The sequence below is a fragment of the Aptenodytes patagonicus genome, chromosome 1, assembly GCF_965638725.1.
Source record: "Aptenodytes patagonicus chromosome 1, bAptPat1.pri.cur, whole genome shotgun sequence".
Lineage (NCBI taxonomy): Eukaryota > Metazoa > Chordata > Aves > Sphenisciformes > Spheniscidae > Aptenodytes > Aptenodytes patagonicus.
This window is the reverse complement of record NC_134949.1, coordinates 193,464,242-193,489,645: the sequence shown is the minus strand read 5'-3', so window position 1 is coordinate 193,489,645 and position 25,404 is coordinate 193,464,242. Positions and strand designations below refer to the sequence as shown.

At 42.1% G+C, this 25,404-nt stretch overlaps 1 protein-coding gene across 1 annotated transcript; it reads right to left on the bottom strand.

Moving 5' to 3' along the window:
* Positions 1 to 715: 715 nt before the first annotated feature.
* Positions 716 to 24,438, bottom strand: TNFSF11 (TNF superfamily member 11). The gene is made up of 5 exons (XM_076337416.1): positions 24,211 to 24,438; positions 16,420 to 16,587; positions 9,655 to 9,700; positions 9,474 to 9,572; positions 716 to 1,301 (listed from the first exon to the last, which is right to left on the bottom strand). Exons 1-5 carry the CDS (start codon positions 24,436 to 24,438, stop codon positions 880 to 882), a joined length of 963 nt encoding a protein of 320 aa, XP_076193531.1. The 3' UTR covers positions 716 to 879.
* Positions 24,439 to 25,404: the final 966 nt, after the last annotated feature.

The following is a 25,404-nucleotide window of genomic DNA, read 5'->3' as shown; positions in this document are numbered from 1 at the left end:
GACAATATAATTTACTTCTTTTTTTTTTTTACACAAAACATTACACCTGAAATATAACTTTAGATATTACAGAATATAAAAATACATACTTTTTGTCTAAAAAATGTCTTTGCAGGTTCTGGCACAATGTAATACTTTAAAGGCACGCCGTATTTTGGCAGTCTAGATTTGCAGTTAACTGTGCAACAATAACAAAAATGACCTGTAATTAACCTTTTAAAACTGCAAGGCCAGATGATCTCCCTTCTTCCTGGAATAGCCCTTTTAATCAGGTAAAAACTTAAGTTGAACCGCTTAGGTGTTCTGCAACTCATTTCTGCCACGGCCTGAGCTCTCCAACACTAATCCAGCAAAGCAAGAAGAGGCTTAACTAAGCATGTGAAAAGCCACATCAAACACAATGGGATTAGTCATACTTTCACAATCTTTGCCGTCTCAGGGTCAGAACGCTCAACCCCAAGCAAAATTGAGCCCTAAATGCAAGTTGGGAGCCAAGTTCTGTCCTGCCCTATGTTTGCGCCAAAACTAGTGAGAGTAGCACAGGTTAAAAAGTCAGGGCAGAACTTGGAAACAGAAGTTCAATAATATTAATTGCTCTGATTTCAACTACACCAATCTAAAAGTCATAATGACTCTCCTGAAGCCGGTGGAGACATACGAAGTAAAACTGCTATAAGACTGAATCAGGACAACTATGTAATTTTGCCCTTCTGTGCAGCTGTGGGACTCCCAGTGGAGTCAGCACAGGGCAAAAACGTGTCTTTAGAGATATATGGCTTATACAGATGCAATTGGGCTGCAAAAGATTTTCAGTTCTGTCTTCAAGTTGTTTCTGGACCACTAAAAACCCAAACCATTTTAAGCACACTAAAGAAAGATTCAGTCTAAATCCCTTACTTTAAATGCCCCGAAGTAAGTTGCTTCTTGTGATGAATCCAGTAGCAATGGGTTTGATACCTGGATACTTATCATCTCACCAGATTTTAATTTAAAAAACCCTCCTACATTGACAGAATAAAAATGAAATTCTGAATTCCCTGACCAGTATTTGGTGCTTCCTCCCTTCATCAACACATCAGAGCGCCTTATTTTAAGGTTTGTCTTAGTCATGTACACCATCAGCTGAAGCCCTCTTTTAGTCAGGTTTCCTGAAGTTTCATGATGTCTAAAACAAATGTTGGCATAAAGGTAGTAAAATCCATCTTGATTAACAATCAGCTTTCCATCATTGAATGTCATATTTGATAGGTTTGCCTGGCCTTTGTCATGATGCCAGGATGTGAGGTTCACTTTGCGAGTTCCTGCAGAGAGGGGAGAAAAAAAAAATAATTGTTTATAAACTTTTATTAAAACTCAACATTTAGAAAGCAATCCCCAGGTTTTTAGAATCAATAGCAACTAGTTATATAGGCTAAAGTGAGTATTAGACAATTATGATAAAAATTCAAAAGAAGTTTCCTTTTTTCATCATGTACTGCCATATTTGGCCTGCTATTTATAACTGTCTGCCCTCTCACCAGAACAGCTGCTGGACCATGGTACAAAACATTTACTCGGCCAATAGTTTCATTATGCTAAGCAATCATGAAGCAAGCTCCGTATAGAAATTGCGTTCCACCTAAAACTCTATTCAAGTAATAAATACTTGAGAGGAATTTGAAAAGAAAAGTTACTAATGAAAAAACAGCAAATCTTGTTATCAGTCTTTAACCTGTAAGTGTTTGCAAGGAATAACTAAACAAAATCTGAAAACAAGTTAAACTGATAATTCCCCAAAGAGAAAGCTTCCCATATTTTATGTTCTTGTGGCTGTAGTGCTACAAAGATAAACATATTTTCATTTGAGAACACCAAAAAAATGGGGAAAAAAATCAGTACAATTGTGCATCTTTAGTACTACACAATAAGTTGCCTAGACTTTAGATAGCACTTCAAGCGTTTATGACATAACAAAACTTTTATGCAAAAACAATGTTTAGACTTAACCCAGTGCTTGCATATACCAGAATAAGGCTCCACAATCTGGTTTAGTCATATCCTAGATAAATAGAATAGTGGCCCACAGCACAGTCCTAATACTTTGACAATTGTACAAATACTTATAGCTGGGCAACTATAGCTCTTCAGAAAGTAAACTCAAGATTCTTTGTCTAATATCTAGTGGAAGGTCTTGGAAAAAGAGCTTTAGGAAGACAGATGTGATTCTGGATGCATTGCTTTTTTTTTCTTTTCTTATTTTTATTTATTTATTTTAAAGTATCTTAAGCTTAATGAGCTGATAATCCATGCTTGGAGGAGAAAAATCCCCTTCAAGTTGTCTTAAGCTGGAGATCCACAAATTAGGAAAGAAAATTATGGTAATATTCTCTCTGTCTCTCCATAGAACATCATGTATGTGGGGATCACAATACACGTATAACAGTTACCAAGTCTGACTACCAAAAGAACAGATTAATAGAATTAAAATACGTAAACAAGCATTACTGAATTCCTTCTAACAGGTACACGTAAGCCTTTTCAGCTCTGCCTGCATGATGGTAAACAGGAAGCTGTCCCTTATCTGTTAAGGTGACTGAATGCTTTGTGAAGAGAAAAGGAGCTGAGAGACTGGAGATGTTTTGATTAGTTTTTCAGCTCAGCACTGTCACTGAAAGCTAACTGCACATATACAGGTAAAAATGTCCCCCCCGAAAGGCACCTCCTGGGTGCTATCATCAAGCATCCACATTGTATCACCTCTTGGAGGTTTCAAGCTGGTCAAATCTCAGATATTGTTTCACGTAGATCATGCACATTAGGAAAAGGTTCTTTGCACATTAGGAAAAGGTTCTTCATTAAGAGGCTGGTCAGTCACTGGAACAGGCTCCCCAGGGAAGCGGTCACAGCACCAAGCCTGTCAGAGTTCAACGAGCATCTGGACAACACTCTTAGTCATATGGTTTAGTTTTAGGTAGTCCTGCGAGGAGCAGGGAGTTGGGACTCGATAATCCTTATGGGTCCTTTCCAACTCAAGATATTCTGTGATTCCACTATTGAGGCTGTGCTAAAGATGGCCTGGCAGGAGGTCAGATAGGCACTGAGAGAGAGCATTTGAGTCTTCCTTCCAAACCTGGTTACATTTGACACTTCAGTTTGGTTTTGGTGGCACAGTGTTAAGAAGCAGCCTGCAACACCAGCCCAGATAATACAGGTGCTGCAGCAGCAATGTTATGTAGAGGTTTATCACACTATTTTCTGTTGAGGAGCATGCCCTGCAGCACACTTCCCACAGTCCCTTCCACCTCTCCAGCTTCACCACCATCCCATTATAGCACCCAGCTCATCTCACAGCCTCTGCCTACAAAAATAGAGGAACAGGCACCAGTGGGAGGAGAAGATCCAGCCAAGGCCCACGGGCATGCCCATGGAGGAAACAGCACTGTCCTGAGAAAGCCACACAGGCCCTGACCCCTCCTGATACGCACAAGCCACTAACTCTACCATTTATTCAGTGTAATACACAGGGCATAACACAACAGATGAGAGTTGGCCAACTTGTCCTCCTAATCACTAGCAATTTTCAGCACACAAGACTAACTCCATTTGCTCCCTCTGAGGCACCCACAGCAGTGGGTCCACACAGGCACCAGAAGACCTTACACCTTAGGCTCCCAGTGCATCTAAATGCCTGCTTAGAATATTCAGTACCCTATTCTCCCAACATCAAACCAAAACAATCTATTCCCACCAAGATTTCCATGGCATGTGGCAGGGCCCAGTGCCCTCTCCTCCAAGCATGTATCGAGGCATGCCCGAGAACCATCAGTGCCGACAAGCGTGCTGGGGAAAAGCCCCAGGTATATTTGTTTAGTTGAAAAGATGCCTCCTGGATTTGTTTGTGCAGAAAGACGTGAGGGGAAGTAGGGACAGGGGAATTTGAAAGCTATGAGTCTTCCCTAACTGCCAAGGGCAAGCAACTTCTGCATGTGAGAGGAATACTTTAATAGTAGTCCAGAACAAAAAGCTTCTGGCGTTCTTCCACAAAGACTTGAGCAAAACACAGGCTGTCAAAGGCAGATCATAAAAAGTTGCTCCCCTATGGCTCTAGTACAGCTAGGTAGAAATTATACAAGCAAAATCATACAGAGAAGTCATCTTCTGTGCAGTGCCTCAAAAAACCTTCTGAAAACCATCAATTAATTGGAAGTGACACTAAGATCTTAAGTCTCTTAGCCTGGAATTATTCACCTGCAAAAGATGCTGAAACAGGGGTACCAGAGTATACCTCCGAAGCACTGGGGGTAGCTGAGGAACTTGTAGAACTTCTTGCGCAGTGTTAAGTCTGCCAGAAATACTGCCCCAAGGAGGTTAGGCTACCTTCAAGATGAGGAGGACAGGCAAGAAATCACTGCTTGGATCAGAGGAGAGGCACATCAGAGATATGGGACAGAAATGTATACGTATGACGGAACAGAAAGGCATGCTAGCATGCTGTGACTGACTGGTGGCACACCTGGTAGTTGCTAAGCAGTTTTTATTTACCTGGCAAGTAAACTTTTTAGTTGCCAGTCTTAAATCAAGTAGCAATTTTGAAGAACTCCTTAGTGGAAATGCACGATTCTCTGCTGAAGAAGGGGGAAGAGAGAAAATAGGTGCCACAGTCGCTTGTAACTGAGATGCTGAGAGGGGCTCTGGGTGAAGTTTGTTCACACTGCTTTGGTGTTGAGGGGAATATGCATCATTCATCCATGGTCAGGTGGAGGGACAGGCCAAGAGATGTTGGAAGATGACCATATCTGTTTTGAGCAAGGGATTTAGCCTAGATAACTTCTGGAAGTCCCTTCCAACCTAAATTATAATGCTATGATTGTATTAACTGAGGCAGATGGGCATTTTGCCACAATTCAGAGCTTCAGAAGAGGCATGCCACAGCCAGCAGCACAGCACACAGATGCATGGTAGGAGTTATGCCATGCAACCTTTAATGGAAGGAGCGAGCAGGCTCTCAGCACTTCTGGTGGCAATACACCCAAATTTGGAGACACCAAAACAATCAGTACCCTAAAACACAGGGAGAGGAGAAAAGTGGAACATACAAGTGCCAAATCAGCTGTCCATATATCAGAAACTCTGAAACGCAACCCAAGCCATGGGACAGTCAGAAATGCTGCAATACCGTATCTTCTGTGATAAAATTTACTATGGAGCCATGAAAAAAAATAGCACAAGGTAAGTCATGTTGACAGAGAAGGAAGAGGTCAGAGAGATAATGAGTAAGATAGCCTTCCAGACATGGTAAAAAGCATTAAAAAAAAAAGTCAAGATAATACACAGTTTTTCTGGTAACTGAAGACAAATCAAAACAACATCTTGGATATTTGTGAGCATGAACTAAGACTAATACAAATGAGTTTTAATAAAATTAATTAGTAAGAAGGAAGATGATGGAAGGGGAACAGAGGAGAAAGTAGCCCTGTATTGATAATTTGTTTGCATCCTAGTAGCTTTCAGGTATAAATAAAGCCTGAGGGAAGAACCGAAGCATTGTTTGCTCTGAAAAACTGCTTTGGAGGCAAAGGGCAGCTAAGCCGAACCTGTAGCTGTAAATGGCTGAGAATACTACAGCGTTTCCTTAGACAGCTAAAGGTATCAATTCACATCCCAAATGATATATTTTAACATTTACATTTATTTCTGTTTGTGATTTTCTCCTTTAAACTGTGACTAATTTCTGTAATCAATTTATAAACCAAAATTCACTGTTTTCATTTAAAACCTAGGTAGCATTTATAGTGAGCTCTGGTAAAAAGCAACCAGCAAGCACCCAGCTTTAACTTAACGCAGCAAACCTAAAAAATACACACAGCAAGCCAAACCACTATGGCTTCTGCAGCCAAATGATGGGTGGGGACACCAAGACCTGGGAAGGGTTATTTTCCCCCTCCGTCACACTCCCCCCAGCTGCAAAAGTCCATTTGGGGCTTGACATTATTGTGAACCATGTAAAAGGAAAATGTTCTCTCACAGACACTGCTCAGTGCCCCTTCATGAAGGGTGTTCAGTGGCAAACTACTTAAAATCCTGTTTGACAGGATTTGACGAAGACTGATCTTTTTTTTTCCTGACATCATTTATTTTGTGCCAGTGATGACAGTAGAGAACCTTAAAAATACTAAGAATAGATCTGTCCAGACTCACGGATGGCATAAAACAACTTAGAGGGATTTCAGACATGTAGGGTAAGGAATCAGGGGAAGAAAATAGAATTGCCATTGTTGTGGTTTAACCTGGGAGGCAGCTAAACACCACACAGCCCTTCACTCACACCCCGCCCCCGCAGTGGGATGGGGGAGAGAATCGGGGGAAAAAAAGAAAGAGTAAAATTCATGGGTTGAGATAAAGACAGTTTAACAGGACAGAAAAGGAAGGGAAAATAATAATAATGATGATAAAAGAATATACAAAATAAGTGATGCACTATGCAATTGCTCACCATCTGCCAACCGATGCCCAGCCAGTCCCCGAGCAGTGGTCACCACCCCCTGGCTAACTCCCCCCCAGTTTATGTACTGAGCATGACGTCACATGGTATGGAATACCCCTTTGGCCAGTTTGGGTCAGCTGTCCTGGCTATGCCCCCTCCCAGCTTCTCACTGGCAGGGCATGAGAAGCTGAAAAGTCCTTGACTAGTGTAAGCACTGCTTAGCAACAACTAAAACATCAGTGTGTTATCAACATTATTCTCATCCTAAATCCAAAACACAGCATTGTACCAGCTACTAGGAAGAAAATTAACTCTATCCCTGCCAAAACCAGGACAGCCATCTGCAGTCAGAGGAAACAGGATGGGAAAGAAAAACTCCTGGTGACCCTCGGGCAAATTCTTCATCCTTTATGCCTGTCATTAACCTCTATACCACCTAGCCAAGTGGGTACTGCCTCATACCAGTGAGCATGATACTGAAGTGCCTCACAACCAGTAGGTTCAGGGTTCCAGCTATCCATAAGGATGCAGCCCCTCACTGCTGCAATGCCCACAAGGACCACAGAAGCTGTGCTCGTGATTAGCATACTAACAATGCTCTTCCAAAAGAGGCAGAAGCTGTATGTACCAGATCAGGAGGGAGTATGTCCAACTCATCACATTGGTAAGAGGTTGATCTGCTCCAAGGAGAAACAAAGCAGCTTGTTGTCACAGGCACTGTATTTCTGACAGTTCCTGCAGCCTGTGCTACTAAAAAAAAAGTGAAGAGAGCAGGCAAGAGCAATGCCTCCCTTGCCATTACCCACAGATGTGCTGTGTCACTCCCTAAAAGGTTAATGCAGTGATGCACAACAGCAAAAACTATCAGCTGCTAGCCCTGATAAAATACAGTGTACAGCAACATCCAGGTAGACAGCAAATAAATTCTCCACAGGAAAAGGTGGATTTCACAAAGCGTGACACTGACACTCCACTTCTGTCTCTATGATTAGCAAATTAATTGAATCCTTCCAAAGACAAAATGCTAAGACAAGTTTACTGATAATGCATCTTCTACTATTGACCTATGTCAAAAGCCAAAATCCGACTGAAACAGAAGCTTGTCGGGAGGCATTTGAGCTAATAAGAAAGCTTGTAGAAGTTCTGACTGCCATCTGACAAGCTGCTTAAGCCCTCCGCTTATAAAGCTCTGGATCTTGGCAATGCCAATGCACTTGGAGAGAAAGAATCCTATCCCTCCAGGCAAGAAGCTAACCCCTTGTGTACAGAAGTGCTTTGTCTTTAAATAGAGCAAGAGTAAGGTATTACTATGCAGGCTGCTGAAATCTCAGATTTCAAGCCTCAGCACAGCATTCCCCTTTGGTTTGGTTATATAAAACAGAAAAGCAATGCACATAGCTTAATTAACAAGGAGTTCAGCACTCCAGAATGCATACATCTTCAGAGGAAGAAGACAGTGGTGATCAATGCCCTCTCCTATCTTGAGATCCTCTGTCTGATAGCTTCAGAATAAACTCTGGTTTATTTCTACCACACCAGTGATGACGGTTGTGTTGAGAATACAGAGAGAAAAATCTCAACTGGCAGTGCCCCAGGGCAAAAAAGGAAACAGCACTAAGATATTGTAAAATTGTAGGAATGAATCTTTTCCTCTGGAGAGTGTTCCAAGGCAGACTCATGTCTTGTTCCCTCATATTGTACTAGCGAGGATATTCCCAAAGCCATCCAAAGATACCTGTGAGTAGAGAATAAGAGCTCTGGCAAGATAAAAGAATGCCATCCTCTTACCATAGGGGCAGATAAAAGCCACAGGAACATTTTTTTTCCCCCCTACTCAATAGCTCAGAAACATACTGCACCCAAGTCAACACACTGACCAGAAACCCTGTTGCTCAGAGTACAATGTTATGATGTTTGATCTTTCTGCTACTGGACTAGATGGATGCAGACAGACCCTCGTGAAGATTTGCCATGTCTGAACATCAGGAAGGCCCTGGGAGTCTTGATGAGAAAAAGTCTATAGCAGCCCTGCAACATAATAATGAATGGAATATGACAAAACCTTTTCAACATGCCATCAGCAGAAGGAAACACTTGCTATAAATTCAGCCCTATGCTATGAGAGTGCAATGTACCCACAGAGGGCAGGGAATTAGCAGGCAAGTTATAATAATGACATTGGGACTGCAATTCTAGGTTTTCAACACCTCAAAATGAAAGATGTGCTTCCGTTATGGCAAGTTCTTACACTGGTGAGTACCTGACATGCGTGTGTGTTGTGTATTCATATAAGATTCTCAGCTTCCAGATCCACCCTGAAGACAAATGCTGTGTCACCCAGTACAGACCCAATTATACTTCAGCACACAAGAGGAGTGTTGCTGTGAAGGGGTTGAATAGATGAACATAAGACATTCTTGAATTTTACAACAGAAAACACCACATTTCTTCATCTGACAACAGGACAAAAAAATCTTAGACTCAATGGAAGGGAAACACCTTCCAACCTGCAAGATCAGGATTCTGGCCAATCTTTGTGCTGGTATATCCTTGTATGTATGCACGTATACATGCATACATCTGTGTGTATGTATACCTATAGCTCATGTCCAGTGTGAGTGAAGAACTCCAGATGGGCCCTACTAGCCAAAGAAAATAAGAAACTTCAGAGGACAGCATTCAATGCATATCTTCATTCCTCACCTGAAGACAGCACAAAGAGGCAGGCCAAGCCCTCAGAGCTTGATCATGAAAACTGGTCATTTGAAACGGAGGCCATTCGGCACATAACAGACTGATGTAAGATACCTGAGGCAAAGGGGAGCTATCCTCCTGTGAACATTACCCCTGCTGCCTCTGAAATCCTTTAACACATCCAATTTATTCTCATTATCAAAAGCCATTTCTGAAATCCCAGTCTGTTGCTGGTATCGCTGAACTATTTTCATATACTTCACCATTTAATACGTTTATAGTAGCATTGGAAGAATTCACTTAAAACTGAACTTACCAGATGGAATATTCTTATCATCAATAATGAGATGGGCAAACGGCTGCTTCTCAGGTCTGTTTCTCTTGTACAGATCCATTCCCAATGCTTCCATTGCAGCTAGAGATAAAAGAATTGCATTACCTCAGAAAGACAAGTTTAGTAGAACTAAAATATTTCTTATTCATAAACCAGCACCTACCTTTTTCAGGTCTTGGTGGTGGTCTTCCCATGACACGCTGGACTTCCTAAAATGAGAAAGAGCCATTGCTTTGATGTTGTCTTGGTTTTGTAATATTGTGTATTGCAGGTAGTTTGCACAATTACAACGCTCTGTGTATGTGTATGTGGGGGTTGTTCTACCTACAGTATATTCAGATGCCTGGGATACATATTCTCATATTTACATGATGTATAATATGAACACAGAGTTTAGCTGCCACAATCAAATTACTTCCTCTGTCCAATACTTCTGATAAAGGTGGATAGGAATCATGGTGTGCATGATCACTGCACTATTTATTGAAGTAGTGGTGACAGGACATTTACAACCTTTCCTACTTATTGCACTTGGAATATTTCTGTAAGTGTAATGGAACAATGACTGCTAAGAAGACATCACATAAAACAATGGAGTTTATGAACTGATTTAATTACTTGGGGTCAAAGATAACAAAAGAGGCAGTTCTACATAGGGACTAGTGTGTAATCACACTAACAACTAAGGGAAGCTAAGCTCTGAATTTCATTTGTGATGAGCTAAACGATGAGGTAAATGAAAACCTCCACCCCTCACACTTGACCACTAACAGGGAAGGCTGCAAGACTACAAGGCTCTATGATCAAGGCTCACTTCTAACAAGGTATGCAGGAGCTGAAGGATTAAGCATCTTCCACATCTGTACTGGGCCAAATGGACTGGGTGCCAGAGTTTGGAAGTACGCATTCTTCAAAACTGCAGATGAATTTTAACATGAATGACACCCATGCTACCCAAAAACCAAGAACAGCACAAGTAACAGACATCAGGCACCACAAAAAGCCTTGCTTTTAATAATCCACACCTGTTTTCCTCTTGAGAAAACATACAAACAGCAGTTTTCAAAAATCTAAGCAGCCTGTTCTTGTTACAAGCCAGGACTGAGCCTTGGTAATATTAAGTTCAATGCTCAGTTCTGTCCCCTGTTCCCCCATGACTCTCTTCATCTGTTTTCTAAAAAACAGGGGTAATATTCTACTTGCTATTCAGAATACCTCATACCATGGAGCCATCAAGATGATGTTTAATAAAAGGAAACATTTTGCTGAAGATAGCAAATCACAGCTCATCTTTGAAACCTAAGAGTGGTCCTTTGTTTTGCCTTTGTCACACACATTGCTGTTCGTCTGATTCAATACCATGTATATGCAATACGCCTCAGATTTGGCCAGATCAGCAATGTTCCACTGTGCTCTCAATCACTGCGGTGTTTTAGAATTTGAAATCCTGCTTTGAAAACACCTGAAGTCCTGCTTTCATGTCATTTTGCAGCCACAGTGAAATCTGTAACGCCTTGGTGCATTTATTACTCTCACTTTCCCCTTTCAGTAGGTGTTTAAATGTTAAACCAAAATGAAAAGCCACAGCAGTATGGAAGTTGTAGTATGACTATCAAAGCATAATACTTCAGCAGAGATATGCTGATTTTGTAGATAAGAATCATTAAGATGCTTTCTGCTGTAGAGACGAGAAGAAAAGCAGAATCGCAACTTCAAAAGAAGCAAAACTCCTGTCCACCTCCCCCCATTTACATTCACTTCCCCTCTCTGATCTTCCTACTTCAATGTCAGTTCTAGGAGCATGAAAATGAAGCTCAATTCTAGGAGCTGCACACTGGCATCAGCCTCTAGCCGCACTTGAGCTCTTCAACCTCATAAGAAGTAGGAAGACAACAAAAAATTGCAAGTACTAGATACTGCGAAAAGTGGCAAAAGCCTCTGAAGACAGCAGGACATAAGGTAAAAAAGACTGGGAGGTGGACCACACTCTGAGATTACTGCACCACACCTACTCCCAACCCTTTCCCTAGGAAGGGGAGACTCCTTTGTTTTCTTGCTTTCTTAATGGAAACTTCTCAGATGTGGAGTCTGCTTTCATATCCTTTCCTTCTGGGGGATGTGATAATGTCCTTGCCTGGAGAGCCTACTGGGCAGATCCAAAAAGAGCTATGTATGTTTTAATCTCCTATTATCTAAACTGGTACTAAAAAAAATCCCGTGGTTGGTAACTGCACAGCCCTTGAAGTCCCTGAACTGGCCAATTGCTATCCTCCTCTTAACCTACATTTTTCTTAGGAGTATAGAGTTCTACTTCCGCACATCTCCAAAGATGCTCTAGCTTGAGCAGCTGCATCCCTCACCTTCTGAGATCTAGCAGCCTGACTCAGCTCACCTTCCATGTGGAAAGGCTGTGGTCCTCATGAAATGCAGTCTGACCTGCTTTCTAACTGCTGGTGGTGCTGTTCATCTGCATCGCCACCACTTGGTAAGCAGAACAGCTACCCAGGAAGACTTGGGTCCACAACTCTCCTTGTCCTGATAGTCTTGAGCCTGCTTTCCTGTTTCCTAGGAGCATCTCTCTGACAGGAACACTCTCCTGTACCCATCCTGAAGCTATGCTACTATGCAATTAGGAATGCAAGCATCATTACAACAAAAGGGAGAGCATAAGCGTGAGCCCAACACTAACACACTGGGAAGAGCTATAGACTGGCTCATGTTCATTGACCCTTCTGTGTGCTTATCATTGGATTAGAAGTGGCTAGCCTGTGGCCAGAAAACAGAAATCCTCCATCAGCTGAGTTCTCCAAACACTGGACTAGTGTCAAGTTCTTTACTTGATTCTAACCAGCCCCACAAAATTTTGATATTCCTTTCTGTTCTGTTGCCCAGGCTTCCAAGAGGAAGCTGAAATCCACGAACTAGTCCTTAGATAACAGAGAAGGAGCTGTGGGTTTCCTCCTGAAGAACAAGTAGTTCAACACTTCTCTTGATTTTTTACTTCATGCTTCTACAGTTCCAAGGTGCTGATACACAACCTACCTTAGAAGAACATTTTAGCATGTACTTGCTTCTGAACCTGAAGGACTCAAGGACCACATTTTTCAGTGGATGTCTGAAGATATCCAGATGTCTAAAGATGGCCTTATAGTGGGATTATAAAAATCCCCCGGTAGCCTTACTGCAAGGAATTAGGAGCTAGTATTTTCCAAATCTTTGAAGTATCAACTGCATTCTTTAGCACCTGAATGTCTTTAAGTATCTCATACCTAATCACAATGTACACTACCATTAAGAAAGCAGGAACAGCTCAACAGAACCTGTCACTAAGACACTGCTATAATCGCATGAGAACTGCTGACAAAATATTACCAGTGACTTCTCTTAAGACTGCCACCCACAGAACCATGTGCACTACCAAGCTGTTGAGTTATTTTTAGAAAAACTGTACACAAATCACACCACTCTGTTAGTCTTACAATAAGCTGCACTTGTATACCTTTGCGTCATTTGCTCACTGCCAACCAAGTCAACTCTGCTGGCCTGCTTCCCACATTCTAACCTCCTTCATACAGTCACTGTTTAAACAACAGACCAGCAGCCAGTCACAAAAATGAAAAATGTGTCTTCCTTCATCCAAAAAAATTAAGAGGCCATTGGGAAGCTGCAAAACTTTCACATTTTAAAAGCTAAAATCATGCTTTAAGTGCCTGGAAAGTTGGGAAATGCTCTTTCCTCATCCACAGCAGGCTGCAGGTTTTAACCCTTAGCATCTCAGCCATCTTCAAAACAAAAACAACTCTTTCTCTTCAAGTTATGTCCAATGTTGAGGATACAGAGACAAGGCTACACTTGAATACATGACATTTGTGAATGTGTTTTCCTCTCCTTTGACTTTTACAATATCTCAGTATCTACTTTGAGCAGCTATAAGTAGCCTTTTGAGATCAATCAGAAGAGAACCCCTCTGGACATTCATGTATTGCTTCAGCTGTGATCATAAAGCTCTTTTATGCAGTTGTTTCTTCTGCTATCTGAGTGCTTTAAGTCCAGCTAATATCAGGAAGAAGTATCTGATTATCTTGCCAGAAATTCAGCAATTTGAAGAATGCTAATCAGGAAGGAAGTGAAATAGAAAGTACATGAACCAATATTAATCAGAAAATAGTTTAAAGATCAGCACTACAACCTCTGTCCAAATGAGTAGTCTATTGCCTGCAGGGAAAAAAAAAAGGCATGTAAGGTGGTAGGACAGAAACTGTGAAACTTTAACAACTTACAGCAATCACTCGTGAAACCCTGACTTTGTCCATAACTATGTGCACTTTAAATGTCTGCTAAGTATATAGATCTCTTTTTAAGTGCTGCCCTGGAGGTCTAGCAAAGTACTCTGTTGCAATGTGGGAGACTAGTTTACGCCTGAACTCCCCAAACTGCTAGAAGCTGGGAGTATTGCCAAGAAAAGTTACTTATGAATTGACCCAAGATATGTTTGTAGTCCTTTCTACTTCAGGCTCATAACAGACTTCATAAGAACTGTGGTTAGTGCATCTGGACTGCCAAAAGGTTTTTAGGGTTACATGCAAAAAAAATTAAGCAAACAGACAGGCTAGGAAAGTATATTATTTGTCTGCTTGAAAGTTTACATGCAATATTGAAAATGTGCTTTCTACTGAGTAAGCTGCTCCCTAAGCAGTATTCTTATCCTGAAATATGTTAAGGAATTCACCATTAGATTTTGATTAAAAGAAAAGCTTTAATTATTATTTTCTCAGGAGACAAATGTTTCCAGACCTGACCTTGCAGTCTTACTACACTGTTTTTTTCATAAGAGCACTTTCATTTTCAACATCAATCCCTGCTTTAGATTTAAGCACGAGGTCTACAGGTGTGCAAATAAAACAGATGAGAACCAGTGCAGTAAGCTAAAAGCTGTAACCAGACCATAAACCTGAGCAAAAGCAAATTGTCTATTTTCATTTCCTGAACAGCTTGAAGTGCAAGACAAAGTATTGAAAAATCACAAAACTTAAACGGTATTTTAAAGTGTTCCATTTCAGTCTCTTAACATGCTCACAATTCAAATAAGGATACTGCTTCTTAAAACACACACAGGTTAGATTCTCCTTCAGGAAAGTGAAGAAAGCACAGACGATAGGAAACCTCTTTCAAGTCACATTAGCTGCATTCCCACACATAAAGGACTAGCACAACTGAAGTAAGATTCAGCTGCATCTCTGCCCTTCATTGTAGCAGAGCCAATGAAAGGCAGAGCTTACAGAACATGATAAAGTATAATTTTGCCTTAACGCTGTTTCTTTCACTTCTCTGATATACCGAAAAAGATGCAAATGTAACCCCAGGCAAGCATTTTCCTATTTTTCTCTGTGTCATCAATGTATGATGACAAAGCATCCAGGACACTGACCCAGCTGCTTAATACATTCTGTTGCATCCAAAGGAAATTCAGAGTCTGATTATTTTGGCAAGGGAAGTTTTATTGTTCTGAAACTAATGGTCATCAGCCAAAAAAGTTATCCTACTCACTACTTATCTTGGCCACGGACATTGCAGCATTTAACCTCCATCCAGAATGGCAGGATATGCAGCCTCAACTAAAGCCAATGCCTTTGTTGAGTAACCAGCAGCGAATGGCCAGAATACAGGGTTTCCCATTCACTTACTGTAACAAGCTCCTTACTCCATCGTGGGAGCTGCATGAACGAGCAGTCTAGTACACAGAACACAGAAGTAGGTGTAGTGTGAGACAGTCTATAAAATGCTGGAAGATAGAACTAATCCTACAGAATTAACCTTTTTTTTTTTCCTTAAGCTTTTCAAGGAGGTGGCTAGCAAATGGGACAAGACATGAACTCCTAGGTTTCTTTAAGTTTTTTTCACAAAAAGATCTGTCACTCAGGGTACTCCGTTAAAAGCAAGCATTAGCAGAATTAAAGTACCATATAATTAACTCAAGTACAATTCACTCTGTAAAATGTACATGAGTTCAGCTCAAATCTCATGTAGTATCCTTTATGAAAAACTGACAGTCTTATGCAGATGTGAAGAAGTAGTAGTGGACCTGGTAAGCCAGGAAAACAAAATACCATAGCAGACATTCAGCTTTCAAATAGCCCATAATTAGCACTAAACACTATCATGAACACAAAAGAGATCAAAGGCAGTAACTGCAGTAAGAGGTGATTGTGACATATATCCAGCTTGCCTAAGCTTCTTCATTAGGGCTGACTTCTTTAGCTGACTACTTTTGTTATTTGTGTTTGGGAACAAGCTGTCATTCTCAACTGCTGGGCAAAGACTGCCTGGTTATTGTGCCATGGCAAAGTAGCTCTTCTGCCACTGTGGGAATGGTCTGCACAGAACAGAGAACTGGCAAAGTGAGCAAAAAAAGAAAAAGGAGATACTATCCCTCATTTTGGGTTGCAGAAAGAGTAAGAAACAAGAGCAAATGTTATCTCCTCTGTCTTTCAGGCAATATTTTGCTTGCTGATGATCTTGACTTGGGAGAATCTTGTCAGAAACAGTCAGGAAGATTGCTTTGAAAAAAATGTGGGACTGTTCTTTCTTATGAACACCCAAAGTGTTGGCAAACCTATACAAATATTAGGATAAATGATGACCATTCAGGCCCATCCAAATGTCAGAATGGCCAATCAACTAACTGCAATCAGTTTTCTCAGTGCAACTTCAAGTCTTCCTTTCTTAAAAAGTGTTTGAATACAGAATTGGTTAACCACTACCAGGTTCATGAGCAAACACAGTACGATCTTGAATGCAACTTCAGGTATTATTTGAACACCAGAAAATACTTTCTAGAACTTACCTCCAAATATAGACATTGGGAAAAAATCTTGTAAGTTCAACAGGAGCACGAAATAAAGGAACACACAGTCTGTCTGCCACTTACCTTCTGCACAGCTCTTTGGAGAGCCTGTTTCATGCTTCTACATGATTCTGGCATTAACTTAGCTTCCTGATTTTCGAAGGATGTATCATGCAAATCTGTATTTTCTTGATGTCCAAAAAGTGTTCTGACACAGTGTGCGTGTTCTTTTGAAATTCTAGTAGGGTCCATCTGAAACAAAAATAAGCACAACCACAGTTTTAAGTGTCTGTCCAAGAGACATTAAGAGCATTTAAGTCAGGGAGAACTTTCAACCATCTAAAAGTTTGGCACCTAGCTAAGTTTATTATCTAAATTTTCATTGTAAACAATTAAAAGAGAAAAAGTTCCCCACATGGAGGTTTATTTCATCCAACAAGTGTGAGAGATAGGAGAATGAATTATCTTCTGGAGCTGCCTAGTTCATTAGCTTAGACTGGTTATCTGATGTTCAAAAGTTAAAGATAAATCCCCCTTTTACAGTAAAATCAATAATCCTGAATTCCATTTTTTGACTACTCAGTGCAATATCACAATTATTTTAGCAGGCAACATACACAGCCATCCTACCTGTAAAAACTACAGTTTGCAAGATGACACACAAATGCCAAATAGAGGAACTTGGGGAAAGTATGTACAACATCTAGCATATCATTTTCAAGAGGAGAAACAGAAGAACAGAAGCCGGTTATCACTGCAACTATTTTGTGGGTGAGAGAGATTGCTGCATGAAACAGTCAAAGTAAGACAGCACAAATTCAGAAAGACCAAAAGATGATAAAGCTGTACCACAGAACACCTCTGCTTCATGGGACAAAGACTAGTAAATCTAGAATATCTGCAAGATGTTTTTAGCAATCAGTCTTTGTGATTGAATCAAATATACTTTTAAACTGTAACTTCAGAATACTCCTGAATTCTATCAGTTAGATAAATTGGAAGGATATTCCAATGATTAGGATTGTGCCTTGGCAGAGTTTAATTGCATAAACATTATTTAAACCATTTCACCCTCTCTCCCCACACTCCGTATACTTTACACTCAAGAGATATTAACCACTGTCTTTCAGAGATGGCCTAAGACTTCCAGCAATTGTTCTCAACTGGTATTGATTCCGCTTTTACTTCAGGCTTGAAGACAGGTTTGTGCACTCAAAACCTTGTTTTTTAACTGTATCAGCTGGTATAATAAAGAACACTTACTTCTATCTTTCTGCATAAGGTGGAAGGAACAATTTTATCTGAGAATTACAAAAGGTAATACATTATTTGTAATCACGATGTGGGAATGCCAAGACATTATGGATAGTGCCTGACCAGTGTTCAGTTTCCTTTAACATAGCACTGAACAAAAGAGATCATCAAAAGGAAGTTTTGCAGAATACAAAACAGTCAGAGTGAATCAAACATGTTATATCATTTGTTCACATGAACATAAATTCGACTCCCTAACCCCAAAAAAGAACCAAGTTAACTTAAAAGCATAAGGTTAGGATTACAGAGGTGCATTTAAGTCTACACCAGCCAGCCATCCAACAGGCACATGCTGCAGAGAAACATTTGTTGCACAGGTGGCAACACCAAATGCTGCTTCATCCATCACCATTCTTCTGCTGAAGTCTCCAGATGAGAGCTGTTTGCCTGATTCATTCAGACCAGTGTCAGCCCCTGTGACCTGGTTTAGGTGCCTCAGTTATCCCTGCAGATTTGGAATGAAACAGGTCAGAAAAGGTTCACCTGAGGATCAGAAGATGCTATGGCTTTGAGTAGAGGGGTAGAGATGAGTTACAGAATGGCTTGGAGGCAGTAACATCTTCCTGGGATGGCGTGACACAGCTGAATCCAAAAGAAAATCTGTGTATAGCCATTACGGTTCTATTAATTAAGCATTAAAAACTACATTAATGACTTCTGAAGTCAGCTAGTGCAGTGCAGCCCCATTAACTGTTTAAACTGATCCAAACCAGCACCTCTGTGCTCTCACCTTCTTCACCACAAAATTTCATTCCTGGTTCTCGATCTCCTCTTCTAAATCAATAACCTGTGAGGAATTTTTGCTGATCTAATTTCCTGGAAGATTAGCACCCTGAAACCAACTCACTTCAGATATCAGACAAGCATCAGAGCCAGTACAGGGACAGGCATAGGAATGAAAGAGCAGGAAGGCAGCACTAGCTTTAACGACTGTAAAACTGCACCCTAAAAGCATCTCTCCCAGTATGTTCCACTAGTATCCAGAACTCAAAATCAACTGTAAACTGAAAGGAAGAAAATGAAGCACAAAATGTTTACCAACAGCTGATAAAAGGCAGTTAATACAGAATGACCTGAGTTGGAAGGTACCTCTGGAGGTCTCTAGTCCAGCCCCCTGCTTGAAGCAGGGCCAACTTGTAACTTAGGTCAGGTTGGTCAAAGCTTTGTCTAGACAAGCTTTGTGGAACTTCCATCGATGGAGACTTTCAACCCCTCTAGGCAAAGCGTTCTACAATTTAACAACTTTTATTGTGTAAAAACACTGGTTTTGATGTCCAGCTACAGTTCTTCTTGCTGCAATTTATGACTGTGCCTCTATTTTTTGCTGGGCACTTCTGAAGAGCCTGGCTCCATCTTTAGGTAGCTAAAAACAGTGATTAGCTTACCGCACCTTAGTCTGTTCTTTAGGTTCAAAGAATCCAGTTCTCCATTTCTGATACACTACTGTCCCTACCTATCACAGTGGACTTCTGCTGGACTCACTCCAGTTTGTCGATATGCCTCTGGTACTGAGGAACCCCAAACAGGACCCATTATTCCAGATGTAGCCTCTTACGCTGGGATTGTTAGAGACCTGAGTGAATTAGGGTCTTCGACAGGTTCTGGATGTCTCTTCCCCTCTCCACACACACCATGCGATGGAAGATAGAAAGCCACAGCAAATAACTGCCAGTAGATACTCATTTTTATCAGTAATCCTACTAGTGAGAGACTATTACCCCAGTTTGGGATTTATTTAAACACATCTTCTGAAAAGTAGACAAGAAAACTAGGTTTTACAACACAAAGATCATGAAATTTGCAAAGGCCTGAGTGTCCAGCATGACAAATCATGCGTAGTGTAGACTTACAGCTATCACCCATCAGTAATCAGTCGAATGTGTCACACAACACTGTGCTAGAACAGTAACAGCAGATTGTACAGAAGCACTTACTCAGATTACAGTTTATCTGCTGAAGGCTTAAGACAGAAAACCAGCATCTCTGCACCTACAGTTAAAAGACTGAAGGCTTAATGGAAACACTGTAACTGATAGCTTCAGCACCTTAAAGCTCTGCAGCTCATCCTGACAAACTGCAAGTCTCTAGAGATTTAGTGTTTGATAAGGTGAAGCTCTGATCTTGGGACTAGCTAACCTACCCGATTGCCCTTACCTTTTTCAAAGAATACCTAGTCTTCACCACATTTAACCATGGAAATTAGCTCGCTTGTCTGAAAAGGCATTCTCAGAAATCCTGCACCTTGTATCTTTATAAAGAATGTGTACTGAACTGTCATGGCTATAAACCAGTATTATCGAGCACTGAGACGAAAACTGTGGGCAAGAAGTGATGCACAGAAAAATTTTCAAGTTCGAGTGTTTTGAGAATAACTTCTAAAGAGCCAGACGAAATACCAGAATGGTCGACGGGAATCAGCTTGCTAACGTGCAAGGCACAGAAGGTGAGCCTTTGAGTAAACAGAGACTTTGGGCATGAAGTCCTAAATATTTAATACCTGGAAGAAACATCAAGATGCAACCAAAAACATTGGAGAAAGCTTTATAACATGTTAAGTAAGCTAAATACCCTGGAGGAATTAACCTATTTAAATAGAGGACTGTCTAGCTTATTTTTCCTATGTTACTGTTGTGTATATATCCATTATGTCTGACCTTGGAATCAGATCAAATCTTTCGGTGCCCCTTGATTTTCAGCATCTCTAACCATTTAGTTGCATCTCTGGACTCCTTTCACCTAAATCAGGGCAGCCAAAATGAACTCCAGCATTGTGGGTGAGACCAGATGGATTTACAGAATTAAGAACCAATTTTCTGATGTTAAAAAGATCCATTTTGATTTTAAAAGCTACAATACATTCCATCCAACTTTACCTATTAAATGTTGTCTCAATTATGCAATGTTACAGTATCATATTCTGTACTTACTCCTCAGAATAAATGTTTACCATTTATACTTGTACTTATTTTCAAACTTAAACCAACTTCCAGATTATCAAATATCACTTTGCACTCAACGACCTTTCTTAACCACCAAGAAGGGCTTCTTCCAGGTTTCCAAAAAGTGCTAATGATACCCAGCAAGCTGTTTTCTGTTAGCCACTGCTCTAGCACGCTCACAAAACGTTAGATGAAGTCTGAAAGGCGATTGTTTAAAAACATACTTTCATTAAAGTCAGAGTTCCACAGATGCATGAAATGACAAGAAAAATCTGTCTTCCAGGTCCCCATTTATCCAAGTGTGAATTTTGCAGTGTGGTAGAACACTTAACATTTGTACAGACTTTTTTTTTTTAATGGGAAAAATGGATAAGCTTAGAATTCCAGGTTAAACTATGGGAGTTAGACATCCAATCTGAGCACTTCCAGCTTGTTCCATTGCCCTCCGGTTCAGCCAGTGTTAGACCAAATTCCTACTCTTTCATGATCTAAGTACACTAAGGAAATGAGCCAGAAAGAAAAGTTTAAAAGCAAAGCTTTTGGAGACTATACTTTAGCATTTACCAGTGAAAGTTAAATAAAATACTTTGCTCTCTCACCTTGTGCTGTGCATGACTATTACATGATGATCTCCAGCTGCTCCGAGTATCTAACTAAATTTTCATGGCATTTTCATTGATTCTGAGCAAATATTCCTCATGAAGTATAAGCAAAACAAACACTTAAGACCAATGCACTTTGTTAGTGTTTAATTTCTTGGATTTGGTACATCGCACAAGATGGTCCGAAAAGAAAAGCCAGAACATCTTAACGTTTTTACATTTCAAACACTATTACCAGAATATTGGTAAAATTCAGTTCTTAGCTTTTTCTTTCTTTTTGGATATACCAGCTCATTGTCTCATTTGCATTGTGCTGCATTATTTCTGGGCCACAAACATGTGTTTACCCGTGAAAATCTAGTGTCAGTCTTAGTTATGTGTCTTGTGAAATTCCAAATGCTCAAGCCACAAAATAAACAAAACTAAGGAAAAACCAAAACCTCAACTATTGTCTCAGCTCATATTGTGTCATGATCCAGCCCAAATGATTTTATGCAAATACAGATAAAATGTGTATGGTAAAACTGAGTCAGAGTTTACTCAGTCTCTTAGGTAGACTTTTAAAGAGCTTGTAAAATGTGTAATTTCTTAATATCAGCCTACACAGTCAAATCTTGCTAATTCACATTTGGTTAATTCACCAACCAAACAATTCAAATCTTTTGATGCACAGCTTCTACTATTAACTTCTCATTATTTCAACAAAATACACCACAATACTTAAGTTCTGTTATTAAAATACCAATTTAGATAGCTGAAATTTGTACTGAGAAGTACAAATTGAGATAGCTTAATACAACTAAATTTGACAGCAATCTTTTCAAAAGAAAGAGGTCGGATCATGTCCCATATAAATAAAACAATCTTCAAGACAGTTAAATAAGACTTAACTTCTGCAGGACCTACTATATTATTTTATCTATCTTATTTCACAATAAGAAATTGGTGAACAAATATGGATTACCATATCTAATTATTGTGAATTATGTACTTACTTCAAAAGTATACTTATTATTCTATTTTTCAATAATGGCAAAGACGACATTTTCTCCATTAGAAATTTTTCAGGCAATGGCTTCAGTCAAGTCTACATCTAGCTACATCGACTCTTTTAGATGTTTCAGAAGTTCAAGTTTACAAAGGACTCCATCCAACAGCATTGCTCCAAATCTACAGGAACAAGAAACTGGCAAGAGAATTAAGCTGCCAAACACAGAATTACACCCGGACTATGTAATTTTTCAAATCAAGGAAGCAGAAGAAAAATAGTCATTATGGTAAGAAAGATCTTTTTACCCTTTGTTAGGCATGTGTGAAGCACTGACATGAACCTACCAGAAAGAGTTCTTAATAAGGGGGAGGAGGTAAAGAGAATGGAAAAATAGGGTTTTCAAAAAGTATACTTTGGTTAGTTGTTTTGATTGCAATGGCTCTCTAGCCTACTAATCAATGTATAGCGGTGCATTTCTATGAGCTATGTTTTGACAAAGATGTCTTTTCAAGTTCATGCAGATCTGAAGTGAAAAGCATTTCTCTGCCACAAGCTGAAGTAGGCATTAATTCATTCCACTGTCAAGCAAACAAGTAACTTTAAGCTACTTTACAATGAGTCCCAGAAATTAAATGTCACTCTTCTGAAGCATACAGGATATGATTAGCTAAGTACTATATTGCTGTTCCATTTTATTTTTGTAAAAACAGCAAACACAAAGTCATTGTCAGTAAGAAAATACGAACTGGTCTGCATAATAAATGATCAGCAGCGTTATCGTATATTTAATAGTGATTCATCTGTTTAAGTGGGTATACATTTGTGCAACATCTGGTTTCAGAGTGCACTTGACTAAGAAATCCAGTCTGCTCCATCAAGACCAAGCGCATCCACCTAGAAAGTACACTGAAAGAAACAGGTTTCCACTGCCCGCTGGCTTCAAATGAAAAGTACACACAACAGAAGTACCACTTCCATGAAGGCAGTGAGACCTGTATTAACAGAACTAATTAGCATCCGATGAAAAAGCCGAGCAGAAAGCTAACACCTAGCCCCGAGAAGCAACCAGCCAGTAGCCCCCCACTTCCTCTGAGAAGGCTCAGCCGTGTCGGGTAAGAGACACAGCAGCGAGTGAATCCAGCCAGCCAGCCGAGCCGTTTCCAAGAAGCAGGCTCCTCTTCTCTCTGAAAGCGTAACCGCTCGTCACCTCATCTCCCCCACAGTGATACCTCCCTGTGCTCCTTTCTGCACACACCGCTGCCACTTCTGAAGCATTCCCCGGCAGGCTTGCGGCCTGGCAGGCGAGGGACAGCTCTATCTCAGAAACGAGCTCCAGAGCTACAGGGGGCACATCCGACCGATGCCCACTAATGCACAGACCCCGCTCTGCAGTGCCCCTGCGCAGTCTGAAGGACAAATGATCCCAAGTGGTGTTGTGTGGTGGCTTTTTTTTTTTCCTTAAAGACATTTCTCCTGCTGGTGAAACATTTATGGCAGCCAAAGACGTCAGCCACATCAAACTGCTCTCCAGTGAATAACTGAAAGCTGATCAATAAAAACCAAAGCCCCGCAAGACTTCAGGCGAAGGATCATGAAGCTGCTTCCTGAGTCGGGGACCCCGCACTTCCGACCTCGCTGAGAAACCCTCTACCTCAATACGCGCCATGAGGCCACAGCACTACCTAGAATACCTCAGGCTGAGCAGCTCCAGCGGCCAGGGGATAGCGCAGGCCGGGCAGGGTCCCGGAAGCCCTCCAGCCTGACCCCCTCTCAAAGCTTGGGCCAACTTCAGAGCCAGATAAAGCTGTTCTCTGCCCTTTTTTTAACTAATCTCCTCAATCCTACCGACGCGAGCACCTTCGCCTCTTCCGAAAGGGGTGGGAGTGCGAGGCGGGCGCTCCCGCCCTGCCCGGCTGTTCCCTCACAGAGCGGCTGCCGGCGCTCAACGCCCGCCGCGAAGGCGGGAAGGGGCCGCGCCGACACCCTCACCCCGCCGCCGTCTCCGGGCGCCAGCAGAGGCGCCGCTTACCTGAGCTCGGAAGTAGAGGAAGAGGGCGACGCTGCAGACCACCTGCCCCAGCCCCAGGAGGACGAGGGCGGCGAGGAGGGAGCGGGAGGCGGGCGGCGGGTGCGGGTGGGCCGGCAGCGACGGCGGTGGCGGCGGCGGCGGCGGCGGGGCGCTCTCGTGGGCGGCGCCGCTGCCCAGCTCCTCGGAGCCGCGCAAGTACTTGGTGTAGTCTCGGCTGGCGCGCCGCATCGCGCCGCGGGCAGCTCCGCTCCGCTCGGACGGCTCCACAGGCGGCCAGCGGCTCCGCAGAGCTCCCCAACCTCGGCAAACAACCCCACCGCCCCGGCCGGGCACCTCTTATAAAGTGGGCGGCCAATCAGCCCCAGGCGGCGTGCCCCTGCCACCCCTCCCCGCCGCCGCCACACAGATCACCACCGCCCCCTCCTCGCCTCCCCTCCCGGAGCAGAGACCGGCCCCCGCTGGCCCGCGGCGGGAGGGTCGGGTCGGGCCCGCCCCTGCCCCCGGAGCCCCGGCCTCCACCGCCGGGCCGGTCGCCCAGCGATCGCGGTCGACGCTGCTCCTCCTCGCGGAGCGAAACTCTTCGCCTCCCCTCCACCATGAGTGAACAAAGTACAGGCAGTCCTGCCTCGGCCGGCTCCTGCCGTCCCCTTGCCTCTTCCTCACCCTTGCCCCCGCTCACGTTTGTGATGCACCCGGCAGCAGAGGCCTCTCTTAGCCTGTGGTCGCATCTGGAGGGTCCTTTTCCCCCAAATCCTGGGGTACCTGGAAGCAGCACACACCCCGGGTGGGCCCTTTCAGTCATCCCCTGGCCCCTTTGGTGGGTCGAGGTCCTCAGGGGACCAAAGGCCTGTCAACCCCTCTGTGTCTTAACTCGCTCCTCGCTCAGGCCAGGCTAAAATGAGCACAAATGGTGTTGACTTGCGCTGTCCAAAACAGGCAACATAGTTCAGAGTCCTTTTAAAGGACTGGGGTAAAGAAATGGCAGAAAGCTGTGCTGGCAATTGGCTGCCGCTGAAACCAGATCAGAGCTTCCCCATCTCCCCTCACGCGGCCGGTTTGCTACAGAGGCATTTCCAAATGCTTGGTTAGGAACAACATCTTCCTGCGCTTCCCATGCCCCAGCTTGCATTCAATACTGAAACCTCTTCCTCGTAAACTCATGCTACAGTTTGTAGGTACTTTCTTTCTCATGGT

What these genes read in the sequence shown, in the direction of transcription:
- TNFSF11 (XM_076337416.1), bottom strand. Translation starts at nt 24,438, where the DNA reads ATGCGGCGCGCCAGCCGAGACTACACCAAGTACTTGCGCGGCTCCGAG. An exon ending in TCCAAAGAGCTGTGCAGAAG is followed by an intron (nt 9,701 to 16,419) that starts GTAAGTGGCAGA and finishes TTCTCATTTTAG; the next exon opens with GAAGTCCAGCGTGTCATGGG. An exon ending in ACCACCAAGACCTGAAAAAG is followed by an intron (nt 9,573 to 9,654) that starts GTAGGTGCTGGT and finishes TTTTATCTCTAG; the next exon opens with CTGCAATGGAAGCATTGGGA.